General features: G+C 36.7%; 5 protein-coding genes across 5 annotated transcripts; 2 read left to right on the forward strand and 3 right to left on the reverse strand.

The window, feature by feature from the left end:
- Positions 1 to 308: 308 nt before the first annotated feature.
- On the reverse strand, positions 309 to 3825 carry Cbr-sys-1 (the record flags this gene model as incomplete). The annotated part of the gene is made up of 10 exons (XM_002639213.1): positions 309 to 403; positions 455 to 956; positions 1007 to 1339; positions 1474 to 1699; positions 1750 to 2294; positions 2342 to 2419; positions 2466 to 2573; positions 2616 to 2916; positions 3267 to 3508; positions 3736 to 3825. 10 exons carry the CDS (start codon positions 3823 to 3825, stop codon positions 309 to 311), a joined length of 2520 nt encoding a protein of 839 aa, XP_002639259.1.
- Positions 3826 to 3935: 110 nt separating this feature from the next.
- On the reverse strand, positions 3936 to 4228 carry CBG25228 (the record flags this gene model as incomplete). The annotated part of the gene is made up of 2 exons (XM_045235198.1): positions 3936 to 4107; positions 4152 to 4228. 2 exons carry the CDS (start codon positions 4226 to 4228, stop codon positions 3936 to 3938), a joined length of 249 nt encoding a protein of 82 aa, XP_045098249.1.
- A 3426-nt stretch (positions 4229 to 7654) lies between these two features.
- On the forward strand, positions 7655 to 8535 carry CBG25227 (the record flags this gene model as incomplete). Its single annotated transcript, XM_045235204.1, has 4 exons — positions 7655 to 7705; positions 7748 to 7894; positions 7940 to 8128; positions 8416 to 8535. 4 exons carry the CDS (start codon positions 7655 to 7657, stop codon positions 8533 to 8535), a joined length of 507 nt encoding a protein of 168 aa, XP_045098248.1.
- Positions 8536 to 9733: 1198 nt separating this feature from the next.
- On the forward strand, positions 9734 to 10156 carry CBG03818 (the record flags this gene model as incomplete). Its single annotated transcript, XM_002639212.1, has 2 exons — positions 9734 to 9778; positions 9830 to 10156. 2 exons carry the CDS (start codon positions 9734 to 9736, stop codon positions 10154 to 10156), a joined length of 372 nt encoding a protein of 123 aa, XP_002639258.1.
- A 474-nt stretch (positions 10157 to 10630) lies between these two features.
- Cbr-fce-1 lies at positions 10631 to 12471 on the reverse strand (the record flags this gene model as incomplete). The annotated part of the gene is made up of 5 exons (XM_002639211.1): positions 10631 to 10939; positions 10983 to 11050; positions 11097 to 11817; positions 11867 to 12008; positions 12383 to 12471. 5 exons carry the CDS (start codon positions 12469 to 12471, stop codon positions 10631 to 10633), a joined length of 1329 nt encoding a protein of 442 aa, XP_002639257.1.
- Positions 12472 to 12634: the final 163 nt, after the last annotated feature.

Below are 12634 nucleotides of genomic sequence, written 5' to 3' on the forward strand. Positions count from 1 at the left end.
GGATAGTTTTATTTTTATGAGAATTAGAAAAAATTATGCAAAAAATAGCAGGAAGAAAAACCGAGTGCAAAATGGGTAGGAAATGTGCTATAAATGTGATAAATCAGATTTTTAAAGCAAAGAGATTCTCAAAATATCCAAACGATAGAAATAGGATGAGGACCGGTGATACAGGCCAGAAAGGAACAAAAATAAGAGAAAAAACTATATACATGCTAAGCTGAGTGGGGCAGGAAAATGAACTAGACGGATCGATGGCATGAAAACAGGGAAGTCATGAAAATATGATTTTTTGGTGATGTGTCGATTCAAAGTTCAGTAAATTCAGAAGTGTGAAGAATTCCTTCATCCATTGCTGAATCGCCTATTGGGAACCTTGCCAACAACGAGCTCGCCGTCCGTGCTGAAAATTGAAAATGATTAATGAAATAATTTAGTTTTGAATAAAACTCACCAATATCAGAATTTGAATGATTTTTGAACATTTCCACGGTAGAACTGTATATTGACCAACCATTAGCCAACATAGGAGAGTGTTCCAGAATTTTATCGCATACTCGAAGAACGTTCAAAATGAACTGTGGCTTCATTTGCTCGTTGTTTAGCATGTTAAGCGGACAGCTAATGGTATAAAGACTATGCGCCACTTGAACCTCATCGTATTGTTCTATCAATCGGACCAACAAACTGAATGCACGTTCTATAAGTTGCTGCCTGGTGTCCTTTATTTTTTCATTCGTTTTTTGTCCATCTGCCCACGATAAGGCTATCGCAATATGACCGACGAGATTTTTCCTTTTAAAATCGTCTGTCACACCGAAAAAAACATCTGCGGGCATCGACGGCGTTCTTGAAACAAGGAAAAAGAATCGAAGAATCGTACTCCGGAGTTCCATTAGTGGGACGACGTCGAATGAGTCCATAGATAAGCATGTCATCAATCTCTTTAAAACTTCCTGTAATAAAAACATTGAACAATATTTCGTTAAAGTTTCCAATTTCCAACCTCAATAAACCTGCGAACTTGTTGCTGTTCGTACTCTCCTATTGGCATTCTCTGTCCATTTTGCATCGGAATCCAAATCATCAAAAAGTTGTTCATGGCTCGTAAACTGTTACAGACAATCCCGCAAGCGAGTTTCTTTTTTGATGCTTCAGCAAAATCGCTCAATGGTGTACTCCTCATAATAACATCACATAGCAACGGGATAGCTCCTTTTGCAATAGCTAACTCTTTAACTGGCAGTTTGTGAGCAACCACATTGCTCAAAAAGCCTGTTCCACTATAAACAATATCGTCCTCTCCATTCATCAAACTATCTCGGAGTCTTTGCATTATCTGGAATGGAATTTTCATTTTGAATGTTGCTTAAAAGTGGTAAAACATCAAAAAATGTTTTCCTTATAATTTTGCCTATTAAATCATATGAGGGACCATTCTTCTGCCGAAAAAACTATTTTAAAACAACTTACAAAAGGAAGAGGTTCTTTCAGATTGGTTAAGCACAACGACCTCGAATCCGACACTTGCAGTAACAACTTGAATCCAGAACGGACCACATTAGAATTCGGATAATTGATGATAGTGTATATCAACTGAATACCATCCAATTTTACGAATCCATCTATCGCATTTGATTCATGCATCAATAAATTGAGAAGGTCAAATGATCGTGTAACAACTTGAGCGAGCATTGACCTGAAATTCAAGATATAGAATCAAAGCTATTATACATTTTGAAAACTCACATTTCTTGGAAATTTCGATTCATCGATTCTTGATCCGGGAAATTCGCAATTTGACTATTCCTGAGCATATGCTCGCTTCTCATCAGAATTCCTTTCAGTAACATTAATATACTTTGCGGTGGGACTTGGTCCCGTTGTCGATCCGGTCCCCAGATCAAACAATTTTTGAGAACCGCATCCTTACTGATAATAAACCGTAGAACGACCAGAATAGTTGGATTGATTTGGCTCGGCGGAATCTGTTGACCGAGGTGACCAAGAAGTGCTCCAATCATCTTTTCGAATTTCATGCTCCGTGCGAAATCACTTCTCAGTTTGTCATATTTCGGGTTATTAAGACATTTTATAATATTTTCTAATATGTCGAACACTTGTTTCGCACATACGAGAGTCGGTTGCATGGCATTGCATATAAGATCACGAAACTCGTATTGTTGGTTTCCTTTCGGTTCGAATAATTGAACAATTTGATGTATATTCGGAATAGTTATTCGATAACTGGTTAATCGATTTAGAATATCTAGGAGATAACACCAAAGTTGAGGCTGCAAAAAGATATTTAAAATTAAAGTCATACTCAATTCAAACTTACATAATAGCTAGGCGGAGTTTGAATTTGTTGGGGTTTCATGCCATCGTGGATTATTAGAAGAAGCCTTTGAATGCAACCCTGAAATATTCATAATGTGGCACACCGTTTGGTTTCAAAAACCTACCGGAAGTTGTGCTGGATCCACTTGTACCAATTTATCCCGCTTGACCCACTCTCGTATTGTCATTGCCATGTTGAACTTTCTTTGAGGGTCTTTCGTATTGAACCATTCCTGTAAAAAATAACTTGCTTACGTTTCGAATACCAAACTAACAATAATCGCCTGCTCGGCTCCTTGCGCCCAATTTGTTTGTGCCATTTCGGGATTCACATTTTCACATGTCGACCCATTCGATGAGAAACATCTTTGAGAATCGGGAAACTGATTTGTCATCGAAGTGTTCACACTCAGCATCGACATCCGATCATCGTTCTGGTGATAAGACATTACAGAAGGAGCGACGGATGGAGCTGGAGACTGAGCATACGGCCATGACTGAACCCATTGTTCTGTTCGTGCTTTCTGATTTTGAATAGGTGTTGAAGGCGCGTGAGATGGGGACGAATATGCCGAACTGAAAGTGATAGTTATAAGTCTTCAATTGAAAAATTAAGGAGAAGAGAAAAGTGGAAACTAGAATCAGAATGTTGTTCAGAACATATGTTGCTGGAGGTTACCCCAGCAGTCGTTTTTTGAAATACCTCCCATCAAGAATTCGCTCGTTACCCTCGTTTTTGTGTGTCTATACCCCATTTATTTTCCATTTCGTTCCCACCCATTTCCGCCGTTTCTCTTTTCTCCCCTCCCATTTCGATTCAACTATTTCAACTGCCTGTCACACCCGTCTTAAGTTGGGCGAAGCAGTCACCAATCAATATGAGGTGTGGCGTCTTCTAGATAACCATCTATTTTTTCCCTTCTTACCTCTGCTGCTGATTTTGTTGAATATGTTGCTGCTGCTGTAGCTGTTGTTGCGTCAACAACTGAGTCATCTGGGGTTGGTGTGAAGTCATCTGGAGATGATGCTGTGGTGGATGTTGCTGCGGAGGCATAGGAGGATAATTAGGAGGTGGTTGGACTTGCGGAGGTGGATAGGGATGATACGGAGGTGTTGGGAGTCCTGAATAGGAAGCTGTGTGCCACGACGGATGAGACGTCGTGGGGACCTGAAAGGAAGTTTTTGAAGAAGAAAAAATATACTGGATAGAAATAGCTGTGGGTTTCATATGGAACTCTAATGAACTATTGATAAAATTTGGATTACGATCTTAACGAAAAGAACAAAGAAACAATGGAGGGAAAAAGGGTACTGAAATCCAATACCGGATTCGATAAAGACCTGATTTCTGAACACAAGCCTTTTTGTGATAAACTTTTCAGCTAAAAATTATACCTGGTCATGATAAGGAACAGGGTTCGGAGGCAGCGGATGATGATAGGGACCACCGGTCGGACCTAGCATTGAATGTCCGGTGGGATGCATAAGAATACAGAGACGAATTTAGCGTTTCAAATCGAACTTTCTTGAAAATTATGCCTGAAAAAATCGATCATTTTCAAACAGTCTATCGATGAGTGCTCTATGACACTGGCTCATCGATTGATCAAAGTTAAAGCAGGTGATAACAAAGATAAAGCGGAGAAACTATAAAAAAGAGACAAAAAAGGGGTCGCTTTCTCTGCAGACTCGTTTCCACATTTGAATTCTTGTGTTACCCACCATTTTCTTGATGCCGGTTTCTTTGCACTCTCCCCGTTCGACACACTGTTTCACCCGTCTCTCGTTCTCTAACCGAGGAGGGTGTACGCGTGTGTAAAGGGTGTGGGGACACGGGAGAACAGGGTGGACGGACTGTATGGGGGGACACTTGTTGAGGGTCAGACATTGGGGATTACTGTGTGTTGAATGGAGAGACGCAGAAAAGCGGAAGAGGCATGGTGTGATTGGTGGATACGTAGAGAAATTGTCGTGAGAAGGGTGAAATATATGGGTGAATGAGAGCTACACTGACCTAGCGACCTATTTTGCGTTTTATTGCTGCAAGATTAAGAATAAAAAAGCATTAAGAAGTGGATGAAGATGGTTATTTACTATTGTTCTCGGATCATTGAATAAGATTTCATTTGTCTATTTTTAAACTTAAATCGTTCGAAACTCTGAAAAACGATAAACCAGTTTGATCCTCTTTGCAGTAACATGATATCGATATCCTAATGGTTACCAAACTTTATTGTAAAATAATTAGGCGTTAATTACACCCCTTTCTCCCATGGCTGTCAATTAATGATGACATTTTCCCCAGATTTTATCTATGTGATTGAATAGGTTTGCAGAAAACGAATCATTTATCAAGATCTTCGAATAAAAAACAATCATCAGAACTATATTCCAAAATCTTGGATCCATTTTGGTTTAAAGGTTAACAGATATCGTTATGAACCCATAAACAAATACAATACCCTCACCAAACAATGTGACATAAGGGACCATCAGGTAGTACTAGAATTACAAGTGGGTTATCAAATAGTGCACCTGGGAGAGAATGTATATACACAATGGGGAAGACACATTTTGGAATTCTCACTGAGAGAATTTCTCAGCAACTCCAGAGTAATTTTCAAAAAAAAATTCGTTGGAAAAAAGTTTAGAGAAAGACATTACTCTGGTCTAATTTCAATGCGCATTGCTGCCCGAAAAATTTGAATGTGGGTGGAGCTTATTGTCGAATTAAAAAAAGTGGGACCTGAAAATTTGAAAGGCGTAGCTTTTTTTGATCTACGAAAAAGTGCGGCAAAAACGTAATATCTCAGATTTTCGCCTCGTTCGAGCTACTTTCGCAATTAAGTTCGGTTTTTCGATGAAAAACAGATTCTAAAGATGATAACGATCATGTTCCTACCAAGAAATATAAATTTTGTTTAGAAAATCCCACTAAATTCACAGAAATAAGTGCCGCCCGCAAAATTTTCCAGGTCCCACTTTTTTAATTCGACAATAGGTCCAGTAGCAAAATCCTTGAAGGAGCATGTATTTTTTAAAAATTATTTTCTGACTGATTTTCCATTTTTTCGATTCCTCGACTTTGAATTTTTTCGTTCAAAAAATTTGAAAAATCGCATTACCACAAAGAAAACTATGAAAAATTCATACAATTCATCAAGAAATCGGAAAATTAATCAAAAATTAATTACGAAAACTACATGCTCCTTTTAGGATTTTGCTACCGGACCCAAGCTCCGCCCACCCTGATATTGGGCCAGAATAATATAATGCATTTAATGATCTTCATTTTTCTCTATGCAAAGAATTGTTTTCTAAAAAAATCTGATTGAAATATCGAATCTTGAAACTGGAGTTTCCGTATCTTCCAACTAATTTTGGTTGCTGCAAGAAAAAAGAAAACACAATTCTAATAAAAAATTTCAAAGCTGAATATGGGCTACGATAAATCACGATTTCCTTTGAATGTTCCCGAAAAGAATAAATCAAATTTTTCCAATGTCTTTTGTTCTTCTACTACTGTACAAATTTGAATTTCCGCTTTTTGGGACCACCCATTATAATTACTATTGCCTCTCAAGTGTCCTTATGATTCTTTGGACCATGAACAGATGGGACAAAAAGCAGGAGGAGGTAGGGTTCATTCTTTCATTGTAATACTGTAAAAAGAGGAAGAGATCGAGAAAAAGAGAAGGAGTAGTATACCAAAAAGCCATTTGAACACTCCTTCTCCTACCGCCTTTTCTCCTTCTCCAGAAAAAAAAGCGTCAATGGCTTCCTGGGGGTGAAAATTGGAAATTGGCTCATAAATCTTGTGTGAGCCAAAAAGAAATTCTGGTTGAGAGAAGAGTTTTGGGGTTCTTTTTGTTTTGGGTTCTCTTGATGATTAAGATTTTTCACGCGATTTCGTCTTTTTTGGAAACGAAATGAAAATGTGGGTTTGTCATGAAATACTCAATGAGACATCTCAAATCTGTGGGTGGTTCAGGATACCAATTTAATTTCCCTGAAAGAGGGACTCCGTCCAAACATTTTTATTGCAATGAATTGTTTTTAAAGTTATCTATTTTCCTAAAATTGTTGCGAAAATGTTCAAAAAAGTTCCGAAATCTCAGAAAACCTAATTTTTAATAACTTTTCCGAAATATTGAAAATTCAGAGAGTTACTGTAGAAATCTTATTGATTCTTTTAATAAGTTAATTGATAAAATAAAAATATGTCAAAATTTTTTTTTCTGAAAAAATCAGAATCTCAGAATTTCAGATTCTCAGAATCTCGGCGTTTCAGAATTTCGGTGTTTCAGAATTTTGGTGTTTCAGAGTCTCAGAATCTCAGAAATTTTGTTATTTTAAAGACAATTATTCAGAAAATAATATACAGTAAAAGAAAAAATGGAGGAGCTGTCACCTGAATGAAAAGAAGAAAGAGGAGGGAAAGAAGAGAAATTTGAACAGATAGAAGAAATAGTGAAAGTCGCACTTTTAAAAAAGAAAAGTAAACAGAGATGATGTGTGCATTTTCAAATTTATATTGTGGTAATATGTTGGAATACAGTAATCCAGATCAGTTTGTTTGCCGAAGGAAAATAAGTAATACACAGTAATCAATCGAGCTCATCTCATAATCTGAAATAAGAGATTTGAAGTCACTGAAAATAGTTGAAAAGAATCACAGTAAGCAAATACTGATTTTTCTTCAATTTTGGAATTTTGTAGGTAAATTTTATATTACAAAAAAAACAACATTTTTTTTACAAATTCAAAAGATTAGAAAAAGGATTACTGCAGGAGAAATTGTTGGAAAATGAAAAGGATTACTGTCGGGGGAAAAAATAGAAAATGAAAGGGTTACTGTAGGGAAAATAATCGAAAATGTAAAGGGCTACTGTAGGGTGAAATTTTCCGAAATGAGAAGGATTACTGTAGGGAAAAAAAAATCAAAAATGAAAAGGATTACTGTAGGAGCAATTGTTGGAAAATGAAAAGGATTACTCTAGGGAAAAATATTCGAAAGTAAAAAGGATTACTGTAGTGAAAAATATTGGAAAATTAATAGGAGTACTGAAGGGTGAAATATTCGAAAATGAATGGGATGACTTTTAAACTTTCAGATCGCATTGAGTATATTTTGACTACTGTAGAAGGTTACCGTAGATTACAGTAGTCTGGTTGCATTTTACCTTTTTTTACAAAATCTTACTTTGCATCCACGTTTGTCTCTTCCAATAAGAATTATTCCCATAGCATCAGTACATTCGAAGTCTTCGTCATTTCAGCTGGAAATTTTTAGACATTCAGAAGAAGATAATCAATGGATTCCTTAGTTCTTCTAGTGCTTCTTCCAGCTATTTCTATTATATTCGTAAGTGCAATCAGAATCATCTTGAACTAGGAATTAATTTAGGAATGTTGTGGGAAGAAAAAGAGAAAAGAGAAATCGACAACGCCTTCAAAAGAAATTAAAGATTCTCCAGTGACTCCTGCTTCTCCTGAAATAATTCAAAAACCAGATGAAATGGCAAAGGATAAAACGAAATCAATGAAATCAGAGGTTATTTTTATTTCATTTGAAAATCATCAAGTAAAATATTTTCAGAAAAACTCGGAGAAGAAAACAAAATCAGAAGATAAGAAGAGCAATGATAAAGATGTGGAAAAAGGAAACAAAACGAAATCAGAAAAGGAAAAGAAAACAGAAGAAGAAAAGAAGAGTGAAAAAAAGACAAAAGATAACGAGGATAAGGAAAAAGAGAAGAAAAATGAACCTAAGAAGAACGACGAAAAGGTTACTGTAGTTTTTTGAAGATCACCTTAAAATCGGAAGGACAGTAATCCAGAAATTCTGTAATTCTGAACAATATCTGAAAATCTAAAATCCTGGTATTCTGAAATTAAGAGATTCCGAAATTTCGAAAGTCTGAAAATCGGAAAATCTAAAAATCTGAAACTCTGAAATTCTGAGATTCTGTGAATTGAAATCGGAAATTTTGAAGGTCAAAAAAATCAAAAAATCAAAAAATTCGAATCTCAGAAAATTTAGTGAACATCTAATAAGTTTTATTTAATTTTCAGCAAGCCGTTATCAGTGATCCAATAGTAACTCCTGAAACTGATGAATATCCAACACTTGAAGACGATGTTGAACAATCGAAGAATAAGGTCAAAACAGCCAAAGAAATAGATAAAAAGTAGAAAATCGTTTTCTTTTTTTTTATTTTTTGAGAGAATAAATAGTTTTGTATCGAAATTGTTATCGTTATTGCACACCAGCCTGGCATCTACACTTCGGAAAATAGACAAATCGCCGAAAATCAACTAAAAAATATGTTTATGTAAATCTTGATGACTGGTACTGTAGGTTTGGATATTCTGGATAAAAACCCTTTGAATTTTTTCAATGATGGCTGGTGCGCCTACGGCGCGGCGTCACGGCATCGCGGTTGGGAACCTGAAAAACGCGCGCTTCGTCGCACACAAAAGTTGGCTGCGTGCCATATTCGAAAATTTTGAAACGTGTTTTGAAAAAAACATGAAGTTAAGCGTTGTTGAGTCGCTACTCACCGAAAACCCGCGACGCGACCGCTCTACGCGTCCAAACTTGGCGCGCTTTCCAATTTTTAAATCTAGGTTCCCTACCGCGAAGCCGTGCGGCGTCTAGTGTTTTATATAGAAGGAAGATGCCAATATTGGTTTCATGAAAGAAAAATTGGATTACTATTGTCGAATTAAAAAAGTGACACCTGAAAATTTGAAAACTTTTGCTTTTTTGATCTACGAAAAAGTGCGACAAAAACGTAATATTTCAGAATTTCGGCTCGTTCGGGCTACTTTCGCGCTTAAGTTTAGTTTTTTGCTGAAAAATAGATTCTAGAGATTCTAGCGATCATTTTTATACCAAGAAATCAAAATTTTGTTCAGAAAATCCGACTGAATTCACATAAATAAATTTGTTATCTACAGTATCCGTTTTCGCTCCGCCCCCTCGTAAATCGACACGAGAACCGTCTCCGAGATTTTCAGGTGTCACTTTTTTTAATCCGACAATAATATTGTATATTATTACTGTAGGGTGGAATTTTCGAAAAAGGATTATTGTAAGAGAAAATATTGGAAATTGAAAAGGATTACTGCATGGGGAAAATTTTCGAAAATGAAAAAGATTATTCATAATTGAACTTTTAAAAATTGATTACGAAAAATTTAGGTTCACAGTACACTCTTAAACAAAAATCCAGAAAAATAATGTTTTTTTTCAATTCAAAGACAATTAAAAATCGCACATACAAGCGTGACTCTTGAATCATTATTATATATTTTATGTCATTCATAAGTGTCCATTCTTCATAAATTCAGTTCTAGTTTTATCGAATTTGCACGTTCGATTCAAAAAATGGCTGACAAGAAACAATACATTTCGACAGATCCACCTGAAAAGGTAAAAAACATTCCATTAAAAATATTTTCGACATTTTTTTCTCGTTTCCAGATCAAGTTTCGTCCAGATCCTCAAGAAGAGCAAAAGTCGTATTTGAAGATCACAAACAAGAGTGAAATGAAGCAAGCATTCAAAGTGAAATGCACCAGAAATGATTTGTTTCGTATCAAACCAGCCACTGGGATTCTCGATTACAATCAAACATTGACGATTGCTCTCATTTATAGAGGAGGTCAAGAGAAGCTTCCATCCGAAGAGAGACATCATTTTGGTGTTTATCACATTCCTGCGCCCGAAGGATGTACTTGTGAAGGCGCATGGGCTGAACATTATGGACCGCCGCAGGGAGAACATAAACTCAGAGTCGTTTGGGAATAAATTTCTTTGTATTGATTCAAAAAATCTTTTCATAATCTTGGCTTATTTTTTTAGTTGGTAAACGGAATTCGGAGTTCCGAGAAACCGGAATTATTATTCTCAACCGGAATTAATTTTAATACTTTTTTGGTTTTTCAGAACCAATTTGTCAACTTTCAACCAGTTGTTTGCGCTTTTCTGATAAGAAAGTTAGATGTCTACCTTAAAATTTGAATGTTGACCTTCCGAAGAGGTCAATCCCAACATCCTTTCTCTCGGTGTGATTTTCAAGAATGCTCCTAATTTTGATATCCAATCAAGGAGAGTATTGTACGAGGTCAATGAGCAGTATAAATTTATTATTACCCAGAAATGCAATAAAAGTGAAGCAATTTAATAAATACTAAGAAAATAAAATACTTTGGCATCTCAATAAAATTAATGAAATTGGTTCGATTTCTTTGGTGGATATATAACAAGTAGAACAAGAGAAATTTACTGCTTCTTGGCTTGGAATGCTCTGACAGCAGCAACTCGTTCGACGACTGGTGGATGAGTATGGACGCACCACGAGTAGAGAGAATCATTGATTGGCATCGAGAGGTTGTCAACTCCTAGTTTAGTCAAAGCACCGATCAGATTGTCTCCATGACCGAGTTTAGCAGCGAATTCATCGGCGCCGAATTCTGCGGAACGAGAATGAATTACTTGTCCCATGTGAGCGAATTGGTTGTAGAGGGCAAGAACGAATTGGAAAACGAGCATCATTCCGATGATTGGTGGAGTATCACGATATCCGAATGCCTGAAAATATATCTTATGACTGATATAATGCAATCTTCTTTACCTGATAAAGTGCATCCCATTTGTAGAAGTAAGCGAATACGGAGAAACAGAGGAATAGGTTGACTTCGGCTGAAATTGATTAAGTTTTGATTTATTTCCAAATTCCTGGACTTACTGATAACCAGATTGATGAGAGTATGCCAAAGTGCCCAGTGACCAAGCTCGTGTCCCAGAACAGCCACCACTTCATCATTGCTCATTCCTCTTTTCTTGTCGTTCTCAGTTTCTTCGATTTTCTCTCCGGCATCGATGTACAGTTTGTGCACTTTTTCTTTCTCAGCTCCGCTCAACAGAGTGTCATAGAGAACGATGCGCTTGTTCTTCCAGAAACCGTACATGTAGGCGTTCGAATGGGCGGATCGTTTTGAACCATTGACAACGTAGAGCTTCGTGAGGGGATAGTTGAGAGAAGCAGCGAGTTGCTCAATTTTAGACTTGAGATCACCATCTGGTAATGGGAAATATCTGTCGAAAAGAGGGGCAATGAATGTTGGATAAATCGTCATCAACAGCAAAACAATCACAGAAATGAACACCCAGATGTAGACAAAAAAATATGGTCCTCCGTTGACAACAATCCATTCGATTCCATAGACAATTGGCATAGTAAGAGCGAATCCAACAAGCATTTTTTTGAGTTTATCCAAAAAGTAGAATGGAACTGTCTGTTTGTTGAATCCATGAGCCTCTTCGATGATGAAGGTGTGGTAGAGATCCCATGGAAGATCAATGATAGTTTCGATAATTGAGTTGATAGAAAGGAAGACAGCCACGTGGAATGGATACTTTTCAGTGGCATACCAAAGGAATGGATAGTATCCACCGACGAGTTGAGCCTGGAATTTTTTTTTGTTGACCTGAACACCATTCAGAATCGCAACTTACAGTAAGAAGAAGTTGGTTGAACCAACTTTGCAAAAATCCAAACTGGTGATTATCGATCTTGTAATCTCTGGCCTTCTTGTAGTCTTCCTCGTTTATCAATTCTTTCACCTCTTCAGGACGTTTTTCAGCATCTCGATGGACTCTGAATTATGGGGTTATTCAGGGAGTCGGCAAAAAAGGAAAAAACTCCGCGAAAACTTGGAGAGTGTTCCAACCTGGCTGAAACTTTATGGGAAACTGGAGAAAACCATAGGAAACATTTTGCCGAAGTTTGGGGTCAAATTATCAACTTTGAAAATTTGTCTGAAATTCCACCCAAATTTTCAAAGTCGATATTTTGCCCCCAAACTGGCAAAATGTTTCCTATAGTTTTCTCCAGTTTTCCCAAAAGTTTCAGCCAGATTGGGACACTCTCCGAATTTTCGTGGAGTTTTTTTTTCCTTTTTTGCCGACTCCTTGAATAACCCCATTATTGAAATACTCTCGATTTTTTCAGAGAATTTCCAAATTACTCACTTGTATTGCCGATATGTAATATATTGATCCCATAGGAATAGAGCCCAATTGGTTGCTAACAAAGCTTTGAATAGACAACTAGCATCCATTCTGTAATAATCGAATATCGGTTAGTGAATCTGAATAATATTTGGAAGGTATTTGGTTAGATTCGAAATCAACGATTAACAATATTGGTGAAATCAACGGAAAGTCCGTATTTTATATCACGACGGATTCATTCACAATACAGATAAAAATCGGGACAGGAGA

This window comes from Caenorhabditis briggsae, assembly GCF_000004555.2.
Source record: "Caenorhabditis briggsae complete genome, chrI, whole genome shotgun sequence".
Taxonomy (NCBI): domain Eukaryota; kingdom Metazoa; phylum Nematoda; class Chromadorea; order Rhabditida; family Rhabditidae; genus Caenorhabditis; species Caenorhabditis briggsae.